Source organism: Homalodisca vitripennis, chromosome 5, assembly GCF_021130785.1.
Source record: "Homalodisca vitripennis isolate AUS2020 chromosome 5, UT_GWSS_2.1, whole genome shotgun sequence".
In the NCBI taxonomy this organism is placed as follows: domain Eukaryota; kingdom Metazoa; phylum Arthropoda; class Insecta; order Hemiptera; family Cicadellidae; genus Homalodisca; species Homalodisca vitripennis.
The window spans coordinates 61,726,071-61,746,076 of NC_060211.1; the positions used below are offsets into that span (position 1 = coordinate 61,726,071).

Sequence of the window (20,006 nt, forward strand, 5' to 3'; positions counted from 1 at the left end):
CTCAATTTAAAAAGAAGTGGATAAAGTGTGTTTATTGTTGTCTCAATTGTTTGTTTGATGTATCATATATACTTATTTTTCATGTTTTATGTATAGATTGTAAATCATAAATAAAGGTTACTGAAAAATACTGCATGAGCCTTGGCTTGATTAATTAATATATTATGTGCTGCAATCAAAATTTTTGTTCCTTACATGAAGAGCCACTCGTCCTATTCCGTCGATAGTGCCTGAGTAATTTTACGAACGAAGAAGTATAATGACTTATTATTCTGACTCAAAGTATTCTGAACACATTTCTGGAGACACATATGAGTCCTTGATATTAAGAATGTAAAAATTAAAATCATCTATCAAAGAGTTCTCAACAGTGATCTTTAGGAAACCTATGTTAATTAATGTGCCTTGTCGTGGTACATTAACTGGTCTTCTAATACATTTTCACGTTGGTTGGTGGCCATATTTCCCTCTTATTGCATTTCTTAATATCATATAATGTGTAAATTATTTAATACAATTTACAAGCAGGAAGGCTTTTAAAAGACCAGTATTTGGCATATAGCAACTTGTGTATTTTTAGAATTTGTCATAATACTTGTAAGTTAGTTACGATGGCAATTATGAGCCTTATTTATCATAATTAATAGGTTCTGTAATTTAATTTCTAATGTTCATTATATTCAACTTATCGCGGATTTTGGTCTATTATTAGTGTATTAGTGGAGTCTAGCTCTACTCTGGTGTTAAGAACCTAGTTAACTGAACGCTTTCTGCATTTTAATCGCTTAGAAAAATAAAAACCCTTATTATAAGTATTAAGGTCCACACGAATCATTTTAATTTTTAGTATAGTTTACAAAAATAAAACTTTGATGTTTTGAAATATATTGTTATACGTATTGAAATATCACACTATATACATATAACAGCTATGAAAAAATAAACAACTTAGAAACGTGAATTCCATGCTGCATTTATTACATCTGTTATGAGAAAGTTGCAATGCCTGAAAGCAGAAGCAAAGCAGCCAGCAGGCAGGCAGGCTAAAATGTTAGTTTAGAGTAGCATTGCTTGTATTGTGTTGGGAGTGTTTGGTTGTTTGAATAAGATAAGGTTGCTGAATTTTCCAGTAATATTCACGAAGTAATGTACTAAACCATGTATTACAATTTCTAATAGTAAGTTTATTAATCATTATTTTAGTGTAGTTTTTATTAGGGAATTAACTTAATAACAGTGTATTTATTGTATGTAGTTTTCTTTGTTCTAATCTATTTGTATGTATTCCTATTTCTCATATTTCAAAGTTCATTAAAATGCTATTAATAAGACATTCTTAAATGTATCTGGATTATAAGGTTCGTTCTTATTTAGACTTCTATTGCTGAAGACTATTGATTCTCAACTTTCTATTGAAGTAACCTCTGATTAGGCTAATTTACAGTAATTTAAAAGGACCTAGATCATAGCAGCAAATACTTTTGTGAATTAATAACTACAAACTTAAACCCTTGAGTTTATCCTATGTTAAAAAATATAAGTACTGTCCATGAATTAAGTAGGCTAGGTGATAGCTTAGGAATTGTATGGTTCTAGAAAAGTTAGCCTAGCAAGAAATCTCGCATTCAAATATGAAAAAATTATAGTAATATAAATTAAACCTTGTAACAATTTATACTGTATGTATAATTAACATATTTCAATAATATATGATCATGCAAAAGTATGCATTAATTCTATAATTTTGGCTATTTTAGATTGACAAATTTATTTAAGGAGGATCGATCAACTGTTTTTAGGTCAACCTGATCAATTCTTAAGTGAAATTGGCCTGATTACAGTAGGTCGCTGTTCACCAATTAGGCCTAGGATCATTAAAGGGCTGCAGTATAATAAGCGGCCACCTACACAATCAAATCAGAGTACAAAATGGGGAGACTTTAATAAGTGTCCTACACTCGTTATTCAAGTGCTATTATCGAACAATTCGATATATTATCCAACTTTGATATGTAAAAATCGTACACAATAAGAGTTATAATAAATTACCGTAACAAGAAGAATCTCGTACATTAGTTTTTAAAACATAAATTTTAAAATAACATTACAAAACAACAAAACCAACTATGGCCTAGACTTAGATATCAAAGAAACCTTACAATATTTATAACTTCCCAGCTCAATATCAATAAATAACCGCTTGTGTGGATTGAAAGAGAGAATTCTCCCCATGTGTTACCAGAAGCCAAACCCACATGTTGAAGCCATATTACTATAACTAATAAGTTGAAATCATATGCTAAGTTAAATAAATTGTAATATCGAATTAGCCTACGAATAAAACAATCGAACCATTTGATAATAGCAATAATACATTACAAATTTTAATAACAAAGGTAAATTTAACAATAACTTTACAAAATAACAAATCCAACTATGGCCTAGACGTACATATTAAAAATACGTTAAAATATTTATAGATTAGGTGCGCGGATTGCAGTGACCTAACTTAATGCTTTTGTGAAAGCAGTACCCAAACCCACATGTATATCTAGAAATTTATCACAGTTTTCTCATATTCATCATCATTTTCAAATTCTCAACAAATTAGTTCTTGCTGTTTATTGTTTACATGACAAATGACTGTAACTAATAAGTAGGAATCATGTGTTTTTTTAAATAAATTGTAATATCAAACTATTCATTCGGATATAAACAATCAAACAGTTCGATAAAAACAAATGAATAAAGAGTGTAGGCCGATTATTAAAGTCTACCCAATCTATTGAATACAAAACCATTCTTAGTGGCTTACAATTGATTATTGCCAGCTCTTTTTAATATAGCCTATTGAATAACAATATTGTTCTTTATCAGCCTAATTCTTGCAAAGTAAAATCATTTATTTGAGTAATGGCCACAATAAAATGGTTATGTACATATGTCATTTGTGTCACAAACTGCCAAACTATTTTCAAAATAATAAAAAGCAACTAAATGTTACGCTGTTATATTTGTTACATTTTAGAAATACACATAAATTATATAGGTTTATATTCATCATATTACTTTCTTAGATATAAAAACAGCTAAACTATTCTGTAATTTGAAATAGACCTACCTATAACGTAAATTAGTTTCAGTAATTTAGATAATTATGAACAGCCTATTGATTGTTGGTTCGATTGTGTTAGTGGCTGCTTATTACACTGCAGCATCAATACGTTGTATTATTATTTTCAGTGTCACACTTTTAAATAATATAAAAAATGAAAGTTTGTGAGTTGTAGTGAATATATATTAGAACTTGTTTGTCTTATTTTTAGCTTATCTGGTTACCAATCGGCATTGTTTTGTCTTTCAGCCCTTATTTTCTTTCAATCACGTAAGCAGTTTTGAGACAAAACAGTTTGTTTTGTTCGGTTGTAGTTATTGTGTTTTAGTCTTTAACTGTGTTGCCACTAAGACACAACAGGTGTTTCATGAAGAGCAAGTTATATCAGAAACATTTTGACTAGAATACGATAAGCTGTCTGTTTTTACATAGATGTTAAACGATACTGCTTCATTACACCCATTAATAAAATCAACTGATATTGATTAATTAATTTAATAGTTAACTTGTCATCTGTATACAACTAAACAAATTTTAAAATTGTAAACATGATATTTCAATAAGTAACTTCATTAAAAGAAAAATATTTGTTAAATTAAAAAAAAACTAATTAAAATAGCATTGAATGATGATAGCGTGCGGGTTTCTTGGTTTATATATTTTTGTTTTGTTGTTGATTTCTTTATTATTTAAACGATATTATTCCTATTACATATCCTAATTGTTTATTTGATGGTTATGGTTTCTTTATTGTTTATGATGTTGTGTCATTGTATATTTTAACCCTTTGACGTCCACGGGCTGATATTCTGGCTCTGGAATTATGTTTCTGAAGCGGCCAGGAGCCGAGCTCTTGGCACTGCAAAATCAGTACCAAAACAGCATCGCACCTATATATTCTTCCCTTCTTTTGATCTTTTGTTTGTAATATAGGCTACTATTAAATAAAATATAGATATCCTTTCAGTTATAATTATTTAAAAGTATTTTTCTCTTTTTTGGTTCAGTAGAAAGACTGAATTAAGAAGGCAGGGACATATCAAACGGTACTTTGGGATTATACCGACCACACCCAGACATGAATCGTTATTTCACATTTCGTTTCTACTGATTACTAGATTAGCGTAGAACAATATTTCGTCAATATAAAACAGGTATCGTCTTATCGCAAACCCCTCCCCATCCTCAGACAGAGGTCAAAGTCGAGCGTCTAGTAGATAACGTGATTGCAGTCTCGCCGCCCGTTCAGCTGGTGCATCGCTTTGTTGTACTTCAGTGTTTTACCTCTACATTTCTCCAAACACAAAAATTCAACAAAAACAATCATTTACCAAACTAAACTCTTTATTAAAAAAACACTAAAAACTTGTTTTTATTCTTGATCACATTCCGCCACCCAAAATGCGAGTGCCTCCGGCCATCAGCGCGGGCATTGACAGCACCTTCGGTGCTGCCCCGCGCTGATGTCGACGAAAGAAAAACATCCCTCGAGATAGTACCTATCAGTAAAATATCAAATTCTAGAGGGGCTAATCAGAAATATAAATTGAATTGTAATGGAAAGGCAATTATGTACCGTGCAAATCACGTGATGCCGCGCGGCCTGCCGTAATCAGGATTCTCGAGAAAGATAAGATAACAGCGATCACAATACCTGGAAATGCTTGTAAGTTTGTAATTTTGTAATTGAAGAGTTGTTTTTTCGTTCTATCATGTTTGTTTCTATAAATTTCTATTTTTGTGTTCTTCATACTAGTGTGGTCGGTATAATCCCAAAGTACCTATCAAACAAATACATTTTTGGACAAATATTTCCAAAGTATTCACATGATTTTTCTGTATTCGTGTGAAGATATTTATACTTTCATACAATAATAATGCAGCCATTCTTTTCAAACATACACCTAAGGGTATAAAAATTAATTACTGAATTTCCTAATATAACCATTAATAAAGCCTTTCAAAACATCTAATAAAAGTAGAACTGATAATATTTTGCATTAAAAAAAATTATTTTGTCATTTTCTTTAGCTTTGAAGTTGTAGCTTTCTTACTTGGTTTCCTTAAAATATTTTATTACCCTAGTTTTTAACAATCAAATATAATAAAAAGAACTAAATACATTGAAGAAAAAAAATGTATTATCACAAAAATATTGTATGCGTTTAATTAAGTAAAACTAAACAAAGATCATTAAGATACTACTATCCTATTTATAGATGAGTTGCACCAGTTTTTAGAGTATACATAAGTGATATTTTGAGGCTGTCCTTTATGGTAAGTAAACAGGATTTTTAATGGCTGGGATGTTTAGAAGCAAAACCGAATTTATGGTCTGGCCTTTGAAGGGTTAAATTAATCCTTTTAATTTCAAAACTATGACATAAATTTAATTTTTTGTAAATACATATCAATTGATAGTTTTGTTATCTGACACATGCTATGAAGTATCAATAACAATACTAAAAGATATAAACACTGGGTCTGCTTATTGTACTGTGTCCAACATTTCTAATGAAAGTCACCACCTTATCTCATCTTTCCTCACTCTAAATATTCCCTTTCTATAGTAGCCTACACGTTACAAGAGGAGTTATGAACTATCTTTGTTCAAAACATTGAGTGTCCCTAAAGTGAATAAATAATTACCTGATGAATATTTTGAATTTCTTAAAAGAACTTCACTTTCATTATCACTATATATTTCTATGTGCATAGTAAAATTGTCTTTCATCTGGCTATTCAGGATATACTGTATTGTGGATGTGGTATTTTAATAACATGTATATCATTTTATATCGGCCTATATGTTGCAAGTTATTTTACATTTAACTATAGTTTTTGAAACTGTAACAAGACACAAAATCATTTTTACAGTTTTAAATGTTTGCTCTTTGACTCTCTTGTTTCTTTAGAAACATACTAATATTTAACATTTTATGTATTATGGTATTATATAAAGTTTTATATTTTTTATGAATTTAAGAAAAAATCCTGTAAATATTGAAAACATTGGCACTTTAGAATTTCTTATAGACGCTCCTAGAGTTAATGTAAGAAACAAATTATCCTATTAAAATTAGTAATGAAACCTGAACTATTATTTCCTTCAACATATTTTAAAATAAATTATTTACACCTTGTTTTATCAGCCAAATATCAAACTAAAACATTAAAATAAGTAAAGCTATTAAATTACGGACTCCACTCTAGATACATACACAAGATAGAAAATTAAACATTCACGTTTTTACAAAAACGTTATTAAAATGTTTTATGCAATTTTAACTTCCACAAATATTTAAAATTAATTAATTTTAATTTATACACATTATTTATACATTTTCTAAACCCCTGTATGTGTGATTAGCTTATATAACACTAAACATTTTACTTCCACAAGATGTTTCTGAGCTGACAGAAGTGGCATAAAAATATATAAAACTCAGATTTCGGAAACACCCCCAAAAAACAACAAAAGTAATGTATACCTGTTTAATAATGTCTGAGCAATATGTAGCATTGTCTGAACCAAATATTGTTCACCAAATAGGTCCTTAAGTTTCCTTTTTTTAAGTGTACTGGTTTGTTAATGCAATCTAGAAGCTAGAGCAAATAAAGTTAAAAAACCTGAAAAAGCAGCTGTTTTCAGTTTTTTCAACTAATTTGCTCCAGCGTTTAAATTGCATTCACAACATGTTTTTCTACACTTAAACCTAGAGAGTCCATAATTTTTGCTCTGCTTATGTAACCATCTGTAAATTCAAAAATTATACCAGTAAAACACCATACTCAGTATAGGTAATATCACAAAGAGCCCTAATATCAGTCATGATCACTGAAAATTATTATAAAATTATATAATCCGAAGTCACAATACTTTAACATGTTTGATAACTGATTGTAGTTTATTTTCCAGAACCAAAAAACGGAACATAGATTAGAATTTTGATAAGTTGCAATTCAGATATACAATTAAAAATAATATACAATTTTAAAGAATTGATTCTGCTGCTTGGTAAACAATAAAAAAGGTATACAAAACATTTTATGAGTTAGACTCTTTTTAATAAGTAAACCATCCATATATAAATTAAAAGATATTAAATCCGTAATGATTTCTGAGGTACAAATTTCCCTTGGCAATACAATACAAAACATGGATTCTCATCAGAAAGCTTACTTCGCAAAAGTGTAGAGATATGAGGGTCCCTGAATGTTTTTTTTATGTATATAGAAAGTTTTTGTGCTAGACTTACCAAATGTTAGGTATGTTCAAAATAATCCCCTCCAGCATCACAATACGCTTTTGAAATAGGATTTTCCACTTGGTGATTTGTTTAAAGCTCCCATCCACTCAATTTTTTAAATGGACTTAAAATATTTAAGTATCTCATAATTAATTTTGGCTTTCGAAAAAAAGCAATAACATTGCAAATACTTCTTTCTCAGATTGAGGAATAACCAGAGACACATAATGCGAGATTAGGTGAATAAGTTGAACAAAATTGGGCCATAACAACTATCTTGAAGAATACCACGCACAATTTATGGAGTAGCAACTGAGAAGTTCCATTTCCAAGTTTTGTGACCTCTTTTCTGGTGCCTAAATAAGATCTGATGTACATACTACCTCCTCGCCAAAACCATGATAATTCATTTTCACAACTGGTCTTAAGAGATTCACAATTTCATTTTCTTTGCTGCTTTTAAAAATCAGGATTATTTTGATTATTTTCCAGTTTATAGGATATATGTCTGTTTTGAATCTTAAATTGAATATTCTAGTAATAGTTTTTATCATTATATCCGAACAATCCTTGAATAAATATTGTAATAAATCTAGACCTATGGTTGGTCTAGATGTTGGCACTTGAGTTCCTAATAACAAGATGGCTGTCCCACTCAGTGACCTGATCCATACATTAATCCCATTTTTACGAATTATTTTGACTGTACGTGTTAGAAGAATAGTACTAAACATAACTTTAAAAGTTTTGGAGGGAGTAATGTTTAATTCTTTGGATTGTCTTCTACATTTTTTTTATTTGCTTAGGGAAGTATATGAGGAAACCCCTCAATCCACTTAGTCGTAAAAGAACCTTTTTGTGCTTGCTTCCTGAAGACATACTTTTCAGGATGGGCAAGGGTAACAGATGGGGGGCTGCTTCTTTTAGAGATCCCGTGAGGAGTGATAGTGCATTCTATATCTCAGTCATGCCAACTTGGAAGAAAGGGAGACTAGCTCTGTTCTAGTCTCTTACAGGCAAAGTGGGTAGAGTACAGTACTCCCTCATTCATCTTTAGGTTGGCAACAGCCTCACTAAGGGAGGTCCACCCACTCCAACTGTTACTTTTCACAGTGAAGTAGACCTATCGATCAATCCTTTTACCTCAATATCTCGACATTTGCGGTTAGTGATGTGCCTCTCCTGAACATCCCTGCTGTTGCCCAGATATAAGTGACACACTGGTTTTTGCTGTACTCATTGTAGGTTTAACTGGAAGATATAAACCAGCCAGAAGTAAACCCTCCTGAGGACATATAATATCTACAGTTAAATTCCACTGTAGAAGATTACCTGAAAGATTATGGTCATCGCACACTCGAAGAGTTAACACAGCAGAAAATATCATTGCCATTTTAGAGACAACAGCACTGATTGATTGGTGGGTGTAGTTAGAAGGAAGGCATGAGGAAGTATTATTGTTTCCTTGTTGAGATATGGTTCTGAGTTACTAAAATCCATACAGGTTTTGAAGAGTAGCAATACAACAAAGTTAGAATTCTTAAATTAGAAGTTATATTTCTTGTGTAAGAGTTTTATACATTAATATTCATAGTATAGAGGTTTTATATTCTTTCGATGAGTTATAAAATTTTTGTTATAACGAATTTACAAACCTCATAATATTACGTGTTATGTTAATTTGAAGGTGATCTCATAAAATTTGTTAAGTCAGAGTGCTTTATAAGTTGAGTCCACTGTCCTGTATTTATTTCTATATATTTTAGTGTTATATGTCAGTGTTACTCTTTCAAACTAAGCGATTCAGATTAGGCACATTTCTACAAATAGATGTACCTTTAACTCAAACTGAAGCATGGAAGAATATTTTTTCCATTCTAAATATGTGAGGTAAATAGCTTGACAGGGATTTTGAGGGATTCTATATAAGCCTTTTTAATATGCTATTTTGCGGAACTGAAAACATTTTATATACATCAGTAGTAACACTTTAATCTGTACATGAGGGAATGTAAATTAACGTTATAATGATATTGTGATATATCCAAAACAATCTAGCATATTTATTAAACTGTGTTACAGAAAATATTGTTTTCCTATTTACTTATTTATTAGTGGTAAGAAGCTGGTTTATAATAAATGTTCAACAACTAACTAACTTAAATGGTGAATAACTACAAATTGCAATAATTTATCACCTAATCGAAGTGTAGGCAGGAAAAATGAGAAACATAAATATATCAATATATAGAAATAATAATAAATAGTCTTAAATACATTTATGGTGGGATATTAGTTTTAAAACGGCAATCTGTTGAATACAGCATTGGACACATCAGCAACAGGTGATTGGAAGTTGACCTCTGACGTTTATAAAAAGAGTAGTATATTACAGTCGTGACAAACAATGCATTAGAAAATAATATGAAGTTAAAAATATTTTTTATGAGGAGTTTTACCTCCCACTTAATCCCTTCTACGCCAGAATACAGGATTCTGAACAAGAGCATCACAAGGGACTAAGTTTATTCAAACTGATTTACATTTACAAAGAAGGTTTTCCAATAATAAATGTAATTTGAAACAAACATTTTTAGAGTTATTAAACTATAAATGTATTTCTTTACTATGCTTATTTTTGTGGTAATTTACTGGAAATTTATTTTACATAATGAAACCGTTAAAAAAACTGTTAAAACCATATACATAAAGTCAACGCTTTTGGTATGTTGAAGAACTAAAAAGGTATTATTTTTTTATGTTAAACGTTTTGAGTGTTTCAAAGATAAAATAAAAAGATATAGACTAAAATAAAACAATCTATGATATAATCATACACTCTCAAGTCCGAGTAGGGCCCTGGTTCCCACCACTTCACTAAATAGTGGTCCTGCACGTATTAACTAACAAATTATTTGGATGGACAAACAATATTTGACTGCTGTCTGTATAATGTTTATCTAGTAATTGTTGGTTGAAAATTTTTTATTATTTTACAATGTTATCGTGTTCCAAAAAGAGACAGAGAGTACTTGAAATCGCCAGTTTTCCTTTCAAAAAGCCAATTAATCTTAATAAGTCCAAAAACTCTCAAAACATATAAGATCCCATTACTCAATCATGTTATTTCCCAAAGGCAGTTTAGGTCAGAAGTAAGTGATTAATTGTATAGTTGTTCTGCTATTTACAATTTACATGTAAGTAGTTAACCAATTTAATAATAAAAAGCTAAACATAATTTTCTTGCAGATTTTGTTACCAATGAAAGTCGTACCAGACGGTGATCTCAAGTCGGCTACAGGAATAGCGACAACCTTTTGGGAACACAACAATTTGACAGACAAGGTAAGTAAACATTAATAGAAGCTGAACAAATTTGACAATTACAAGTGGGGCAGCCACATCTCATTAGCTCAAAGTTCACATATTTTGGTACCAGTCAAGACTTATCACTAAGCAAACTAGGCACTTGCATAAGTGGTTAGATTTAAAGGGTATGGCACTTGTACATTTCATTATTTGTAATCACTATAATTTTTATGTATTAGAATCTAAAATTAATTAATTTTCAACTGAAAAATAAAACTACACAATATTAATTAAAAGCATGATTATTAATAAAAACACTTAAAAACTATTCATAAAGAAATATTGGTGTATATTGCTTTATTTGTAATTACTGTACTATAACTGTTATATGTTAGAATCTAAAATTAATTAATTTTCAACTGAATTATTAAACTACATAATATTAATTAAAAGCACGATTATTGATAAAAATACTTAAAAACTATTCATAAAAAAATTTTGGTATAATAAATGAGGAACCACTAGTCTCAGGTGTGACATGGTCACGTGTTCACATGTTGCGTTTTGCTGTCTTTGTTCTAAATCAGAGGATGCAACTGGTGGTCTTTGAACTACAGTTGGCCTGTGAGTTTTGGGATGGCACGTAGAGGTTCTGGGGTATATATAGGGATTTAAAAAGAAAACACGTATTTAAGAAAATGCATTGACTTTATTTATCATTTTACATGTGCTGGAATTTTACATACGACGCGTCGATATGAACAGTACCAGAGAAAGTGACAAATTAGAATCAATTTACTGTCACGCCCTGTTGTGTGGTGGTAGTGGAGGTTCTGTATTATATAGTAAAGGAAATCTCTATTTTTAAGTTGGTATAAGCGAAATAAATACAGTGAAATTCATTTCAATAGGTTTTGTGAGTCTATATTTCTAACTTTTATTTACATTGTATGGTATTATTGTGCTTCCTTGTTTATATGGCAGCTAATATAGATTAGGTTCGTATTTATATCTGTTGAGTTAAATAAAGAGATTAAACCTCAAGCATCATTTCTACTGTTGTTTTCAGTATTGAAGTCTTAAACCCTGCAAAATTAACTGGGACGTGGTGTTTAGTTTTTTTGTTTAGTCACACACAATTGAAAGTTTTATTGCTTATTCTTAATCTCCTTTTTTTGTTAACCGTTTTGGTTGATTTTTGTTGAGTGTTGTTATAATTTTGTGTCCTTCCACAATAACCGAAAATATTTGTCCACTTCTCTGTTGCCTCATTACAGTTTTAAAATACCAGTATCCTCCTCCTCTTCTGTTGTTGTACTCTGCTCCAGCAATCCCGTCTTACTTCACATGTTATAGTATCTGTTAAATATAATTTCATGTTATACAGTTACTTAGCCATATCCATACTGGTATAAAACATCATTAAACACATCAAAACTTGTGTGATGCCTAGTCATAGTCATAGTCATAGTCATATTTCTTTATTAACATATTCTTCAAGAACAGTAATAGAGTCACAATGTTAACAAATTACATAATTGATATTAATAAATAATCAATACAAGATGTCAGAGCCTCCAATCTTCCTTGTTTACTTCTGTGAATTCTTCGATGGTGTATATTGGGTGGTCCACCAGGAAGTTGTGAAGACATCTTTTCAAGGCAGCTCCCTTGAGGTTTTTCACAGCTTGTGGCAGGAGGTTCCTCAGCTTCCTACCAATGTAGGATGGTTTTTCCTCGAAAAGTGATGTCCGATGTAGAGGTAGTGTGTAATTTCCTGCATGGCGTGTGTTATGTGTATGAAGGGTTTTTCCTGTTTGTACATGCAGTTGGTCAACGTGCAAAATTACTTCTTGTATGTAGAGTGCAGTAATTGTCATAATTCCCAAGGTTTTAAATGCTTGTCGGCTGCTTTGTTGGTGTTCGAGTTCCGCTAGGGTTCGGATAGCTTTTTTCTGCAGGAGTAGTACTCTGTTCAGGTTTCCTGCAGAGGATCCACCCCAAACAGCAAGTCCATACCTCACATGAGTTTCCACCAAAGCATAGTAAGCTGTTTTTGCTGCCTCCAAGTTGCCGATATATTTTATTCGGCGTACTACATATATACCAGTGCTGACTTTTTTGCAAACCTGGTGTCTAAATCTTGACAATCAAACCTGTCAGTTGTAACTTTATGGGCTGTGTTACAAATATAGGCTGTGATGTGCTGGGCTCAGATAATACAATAACTCCAATCTCCCCAATTGGTAAGAACAAACATATTTGTTCTTATTATTTATTCTTATTACCTGAAAGTTGATTTTACTTTTATCCCTATTGTGCTTCTGTCTAAACTCTTGTTTGTCTTAAGTAAACAAAACTATGAATTTTTATTTAGGTACAAACCATAATTTCTCATATTTTTTAAATAACACAATGTTCTGAATATAGCAGGAGGAGGGTTGTCTTTCTTTAGAAAACACATATTTAAAAATATTGGAAGACAGTCCTGTCATTATACAAAAATCATGTAGTTTGGATTTTTTTTGTTATAGACATATTTGATAAACCCTTACAAAAGCTCTAATTTCATAAAGTGTGCAATATTCCCATAACCTTTATATATATATATATATATATATATATATATATATATATATTTCATCTCCATTCTCCATTTCATATTTATATGAAACTTGAAGCATTTGCTTACCTTTTTGTTATTTTAGAAATTATTCATAGCAACTTTCATTTCTTGGTAAAACTGTTGAAAATAGTCCAAATTGGAAGTAGGAGATTTGATTTGTCGGAGGTTTATAACTTTAATGTTGGTATTTAGCCATGCAAATTTAGAAAAATTGGTTTCACATGCATTTTGTTCTCACCAAAAATCTTTGCCGTTCTTCCCTGCTCCATCGTCCTCTGATTCTATGTTATAACCTTTCTCCTTACTAGTATTCTGATTATCACTTTTTGTTATAAAATGTTTGTAATTACACACTTATATATTAAGTGATTGTTCAAACTGTTTTTGATATTATTTGATAAATCCAATTAAATAATTATGCGAGAGTACAGCTAGCCACCAGTGCTGTGAGGAGTGTGATCATGAAAATAATTCTGAGATCGCAGATAAATGGTTACGGAAAAGTACTAATGGCCATTTGACCCCTCGGCACATATTTTGAATACTTTATCCACAAAGGGTTGGTATAAATGTGTTATTTTGTGTTACCCTGTTGCAGTTATCAATCCAGCTGGATCGCTCAGGTGGAGGAGGGCAGAGGGGGGAGGGTAATGTTAATTGGGCTGCACATCTGCTGGAGAAACTGGGCGGCAGTCCAGCCATGCCTCCTACCACTGGTTAGTAGCTGTAGCATTAATTAGTGTAGTACTATAAACTTTTATTGGGCTAAGCTTTTGACAAATATTCATCTCTTGTGGTTTAATGTTATATTAAATGTATTATTTAATACAAGTGAATTAAGAACAAATTATATTTCTCATAATATTCGTAGTGTGTCTGAACTGCTCTAAAAATCGAAAACATTTAACGCATAGTATTAACACCACAACAGCTCTATACTGAGTGATCTTGAGTTGCTCAAGTCATCACCGCCCTAAGGCGTCTGCTGCAGTCAACTTGTTAAGGGTCTCAAAATGTATTTTTAAAACTCTTTAAATAAATGCCAATAAATAATGCTGCTTGACCAGATATTTTCAAAAGTTCGTCAAACAGTTCACCATTTGTTCATAATATTTAAAATGTTCAAACTCTTTAAAATTCATTTCAAATGTATGAAACTGATTTTGTACAGGGTAAATTTAGAAAGCACATTTTCTTCCTACCTTTCTTTGAGCCGAAATTCATTACTATGTAATCCATTATATGTACTATCAAATTTTTAAAATGGATTAAAAAATAGTGAATCCAGGCCAACTTTTTTTAGTTGTTAAATTGCAATTCTTCTATACAGACCAAAATAGGTACTAAATCTCTCCAATCAAGCTGATATTTATAAAAAAAATTACTGTTTCTGTCACATATGCGTTTAAATAACCAAACTAATGTATGATCAGAAACCTGTCAAACTACTTATTTACATTAATAAAATTTATATAAATGGCAATAGCCTAATTTAAGTATGCTGTATATATATATATATACACAGCCTACAGTCTGAAAAATCTAAAACTATAACTAATATTGATAGTTTATTTTATTTTATCACATCTGTATATGTAGTATCGATGTTTTGTAGGACAAGCCAGTGGTGGTAGTGGCTCAAACGTGAATCTGGTCATCCCAATCAACGAGGAATGTGGTATCAGAGATGTTTGGAATCATAACCTCCATGAAGAATTTCGTTCCATAAGAAACGTTGTTCTAAAGTACACCTATGTTGCCATGGTAAGGTAGTATGTTTTTAAAATCATAATAAAAGATATTTTACTGTAAATCATAAATCAAATTAAATGTACTAACATAATTCTCCAACTCCAGTAGATTTGGTATGTGTATTTAAATCATTCTTATAGTTGGATAGTGAATTTTTTTAAACAAGTAAACCAAGCTGCCGAACAAACAGAAATAATTTATTATTAACGAAAATATATATTGTTTGATACTTGTGGCTGCAGTTTATTGCTCCATGCCACAATGATTTGCTCACAAATGGATCCTTCATAGTCAGGAGTATTCTGATTTAGATATAATAAATCACTATAAGAAACCGGCCAAACCATCTCAAATAAAAAACAAAACAAGTGTGAAAGCAAGTGGAAACATGTTAAATAATAAAAATATCAAAATACAGTGAAATTAGCAAGATAATTGACAGTTTGAAAACTAAAAGCTCTATGGGAATAGACGGACATTGCCAACAAGTTCACTGATGACGATCTCTATCTAAATTTTCTGTGTTGGATTGTTTTCTCCCCATGGTTTTGTTTGTTTATGTTGTTATATATCCGTTTTAGAGATTTGGGAAAGAACTTATATGATGGAATGTAATGGTTGGCTAGGTCCACTTTACCCATATATTTGTTTTGACAGTATTGACAAGTTACTGATGGCTTTTGTGTGTATGTACTTGATTGTCTTCCTCCTTGAAATTACTTCAGTATCACTGTTGTAGAAATTACTCTACTTTTTTTCGTGGCAATAAGTCTGTCTCATGCTTTTTCAATTTTAGTTTATGGTTTACAGGTGAAAAAAGCACCCAAAGATTTGTATAAAAACCGGTCTCTTGAAAAGACATTTACATAAAATGGTCAGTGAAATATCCATTCAGACATAATATATATATGGTTTTGGATTCAGTCCCATGTTTATGATAACACCTAAGAAAGCCTTTATTTCCTCTAAGAAAACATTTTTTCCAGACCAGATGAATCTACGCCTAAGTGGTCTCTGCTTGTTAATATAATGGTCTATTCTGCAGAATGATTAGTTTCTGCAGCAAATTTATTTAGTATTTCATCAGTAAAAAACTAAAATGTCTGAAATGCTCACAAGTTTATTTCGATTAGGTTCCTTCTACCCACGTACTAAAATATAAGGAAAGTGTGGAAAATCAAGTCCATCATAAACAGTCCAACAGTTGTCATATCCATCTCCACCACCATTACTCGAGGTTGGGCCTAGGCCATCATCACTTTCACTTCATGGCAAAGTTTCCAATGTTGGCAGGGCCATGTTCACTTTCTTCATTACTCTATTCATCGTGGTTCTCTAACTCTGTAGTAACCTCGGAATCAGAAAGAAGTGAATTGCCTGGTAACGACATATTCAGTTGATAAGAACCAAATAAGATTGACACATCGACTAATAAAAACAAAAACAACAGCAAATGATGTTTGTTTTCGTTCAGCTATTGGTATTAGTTCCTTAGATAGCCGTGCTTTTGCAGTACCAATAGAAGACATTGCAGACAGGCTGCACATAGAAGAAAACTGACATCATGACGATGTTCAACATACAAGGTCTGTCCAAAAAGTATCCGACCGCAAACCAATAGGCGGCCGCAGCGTAACCGACCGGTTCGAACCGGTTATTGGAGTGGAGGGGCGAGCCTACTCCTTCCCATATTAGGCATTGAATACGATCCGGTCACTCAGTGAGTCACAGCACTCTGTTCCCTACAGTACTGCCGTATGTGTGCGTCGCATTTCAATATGACTGAACGTGTTGAGCAGTGCATGTGCATTAAATTTTGCCAAAAACTTGGCCATTCAGCATCAGAGACGATGCTGTTTATGGTGATGTGTCTATGGGCGATACACAAATAAAAGAGTGGTTTAGGCGGTTTAAAAATGGCCGCATATCAGTGGAGAGTGATGACCGAGAATTGCCACCGAGTAACGTCAGTTCATGCCAGATGTCAAGGTCGGATACTTTTTGGACACACCTCGTATGAGTGGAACGGCAAAATTACAATGTCGGGTGAGGTCCGACATACAAGTAGAACAGCAAAATTATGATGTTGGGTCAGGGTTCGATGTATGAGTTGTAAGGATTAAGTTCACTGGAAATGCTGTGGGTGAACCCAACGGTCATGTCTTTATTGTTTAATAATGTGTGCTATATTAGTTTCTGTTATATTTACTGTATTTTCCATTATAATATACTGTTTAGCCTCGAAATATTTCACAAAATCAACTATTTAATCCGTAGAGAATTTGTAGAAATTTTTTTCAATATGCCATTGGCCCCCCTTATTAAAATAATAAGTTTATGTCCTGACCTTGTCTGACCATAAATAGAATCAATATCTGTCCCAGACTTAACAAGAGCATCCATGTATATCTTCCTCTTGTTGCATATGCCAATAATCTCAGGAAGGCCCTTGCAAAGAGTTACACTTTGACCTGTTTTTTTTTTTAGAACATTTAAATGGCTCATGGTTATTTTTGTCTTAATTTTAAGTTTTTTTTGCCAGGTAAACTTATTTTTATTCTTTGTTTTATTTTATTTCCTTTTTGCTGTTTAGTACCTTAAAACTATTTGTCAAAGTAAGTTCTAAACATTTATTCTTGAGACTTTTCTACTGACTTTCTTAGTAGTTTTCCAGATTTTGTTTGTGTCTTTTTGTACACAACAAAGTGCTGTGATGGAGATTTTCTTGTAGGTCTACCGAACTCTTCTCGTGTTTGATTAGTTTGATACACAGAGAAATGAAACATCATGTTGGAAATTACCTCAGATTCTAATAATTGAACATTATATGCAATAACATTTTAATGCTTAATTTTGCAAGGAATTTTTACTACCCTCTTATCCAAAAGAGTTGGGTATTGTCTTTATGAAATACATTCCTTATTTGCTAATTCTATATAGCAGATTAAATTCTTAGTACGTATAAATAAAGAGGGCAAACAGCCATGTTTTAACACAAGTATTTAGATAGTATAGGAAAAGCAGGCTTATCTTTACCAGATGGAAGAATATTTTTCTTCTTCATATAGTGTATTCTTTTTAATGTCGCTATGACGAAGAAGAGGAATATCCTTCCAGACTGTTGAAGATAAGTCTGCTCTTCCTATACTATCTAAATTCTTTAATTATTAATAGTTGCTTCCTTCTTAAGCCACCTTTTAACTGACCACTTTTTTATAATACTTCATTTTAACCTATGTTCAACAGCCAGAAGTGAACGATGGCGATTTTTCAACGAAACTCTATGACTCTTACATACCTGTTGCAACATGAATGCCTTTGCTTTATTTTTGCACAGTTCTGTTTTAGATTTTTTAGAGTTTTCGTGGTATTTGTTGTATTTGGCTGTGTTTTAATGTGTTACATTTATCCTACAAAGGAACGTATTACAGGACAAGTACATATATATTTCTATTTATAAAACATTACAGTACACCAAAAAAAAGAAATAATGTAAGTTTTTAATCATTAGTTCATACATAATTTAACATTTGGGACACTGTAATATGAATTTTAAACACATTAGTTTATCCGGCCAAATCATTATCCACCCAAAGTAGCTGAATAAGAATGAGGCTGCTGTATTTAGTTGTTATTTATACATGAATCTGTATCAAATACAGAATCAAGACCAAATTTCAGTATTTGTTTTTTCGGAATAGAATACATTTTGGTATCCACTTATATTCCCGTTACTTATAAAAATTGAAACATTTTTTTTCGCCACCCCCCCCCCCCCCCACCCCCCCCCCCCCCCACCCCCCCCCCCCCCCACCCCCCCCCCCCCCCACCCCCCCCCCCCCCCACCCCCCCCCCCCCCCACCATGAAAGTTGGAATGTGTGTTGCAGCAATCTCCTCATACATTACTTGAGGATGCTTCGGGAACCAAACTATCCGCCACTTGTATAATCATTTCAGAGGATAACATAGGGAGCGACTGTCCAAACCTTTTCATGACTATCCTGTACCCGTTCCCCCATAGCGCAGCTTCATTGAATTTAAAATTCCTTTGCGAAGTTCTCTTTTTGCCTCTGCTACTGCTATTTTAAAATGTTCAGGAGCCCTTCCTCTGGTTCGCTTATTTTCCCTTGTCAGAATTCTGCGTGCCCTGAGGCATGTTCTTCTCAGGTCTGCAATTTCCATCGTCCACCAGTAAGCTGGTTTTCTTCTGCCACGAACGTCCTTTGGCTTGAGACTTTCCCTACATGGGCTTTTAACTATCCTAGTCAGTGAGGTCGGATCACACACTGAAAATCTGCTGAGCTTCTGATGAATTGCTTCCTTAAGTCGCACACAACCTGCATTATCAACTCGCCAGCCTTCTACATTCTGTGATACTCCTTCTTGCCTGCTCGCAAATTTTACCTCTATGCATTGATGATCACTTAATGTTACTGTTTCTAGGATTTTCCAGGACTCCAATTTTCTTTGGACTCTCTCTGCACAAAAAGTAATATCCAACCTTGAAGTGGCTTCTCCTCTCATAAACGTTGGAACCTGCACAATCAGATTTTTCTCAAGCTGGCTTCCGCTGAACTTCTCTCCGTTGATATATAGTACTCTGGTGTCATCCGTACTTTTGCCTAGTATGCCTCCTCTGCATATCTTAGTATTGTCAAAAACACTCTCTGGCCAATCAGCCTCAATGAGTTGCTTGATTTGGGTGTTATCCATACCCTCTTTGATACCACTGCGTATTGTCTCTGCCTTGGTTATAGACTGTCTGGTTTGAGTTGCTACTGTTCGCTTTTCAACAATCTCATGAGTGTACAACCTCTGGTGGTAGCTTTCCTGCCTCCTTCTCTTTTATTTCTTCCTCCAGCCAAACTAATACAGAGGTAAGACTTTGGAGATCTTCACTGCATTTCTTAATATCTTTTTTGGTTTTTGGGTTATACTGTATCAGCTTTTGCA

At 32.5% G+C, this 20,006-nt stretch overlaps 1 protein-coding gene across 2 annotated transcripts; it reads left to right on the forward strand.

Moving 5' to 3' along the window:
- Positions 1 to 980: 980 nt before the first annotated feature.
- On the forward strand, positions 981 to 15,088 carry LOC124362285. 2 transcript variants are annotated; one of them, XM_046816645.1, is made up of 4 exons: positions 981 to 1,178; positions 10,615 to 10,710; positions 13,899 to 14,016; positions 14,916 to 15,088. In XM_046816645.1, the coding sequence occupies exons 2-4, from the start codon at positions 10,627 to 10,629 to the stop codon at positions 15,071 to 15,073; spliced, it is 360 nt and encodes a 119-aa protein (XP_046672601.1). In that variant the 5' UTR covers positions 981 to 1,178; positions 10,615 to 10,626; the 3' UTR covers positions 15,074 to 15,088. The 2 variants fall into 2 exon arrangements, with proteins under 2 accessions (XP_046672601.1, XP_046672602.1); XM_046816646.1 differs by having other exon boundaries at positions 1,032 to 1,050.
- The last annotated feature ends 4,918 nt before the right edge of the window (positions 15,089 to 20,006 follow it).

Bases quoted from the DNA above. Each gene is read 5' to 3' on its own strand.
- LOC124362285 (XM_046816645.1), top strand. From the start codon at position 10,627: ATGAAAGTCGTACCAGACGGTGATCTCAAGTCGGCTACAGGAATAGCG. The intron at 10,711-13,898 runs GTAAGTAAACAT...ACCCTGTTGCAG, and splicing joins ACAACAATTTGACAGACAAG to TTATCAATCCAGCTGGATCG. The intron at 14,017-14,915 runs GTTAGTAGCTGT...GATGTTTTGTAG, and splicing joins AGCCATGCCTCCTACCACTG to GACAAGCCAGTGGTGGTAGT.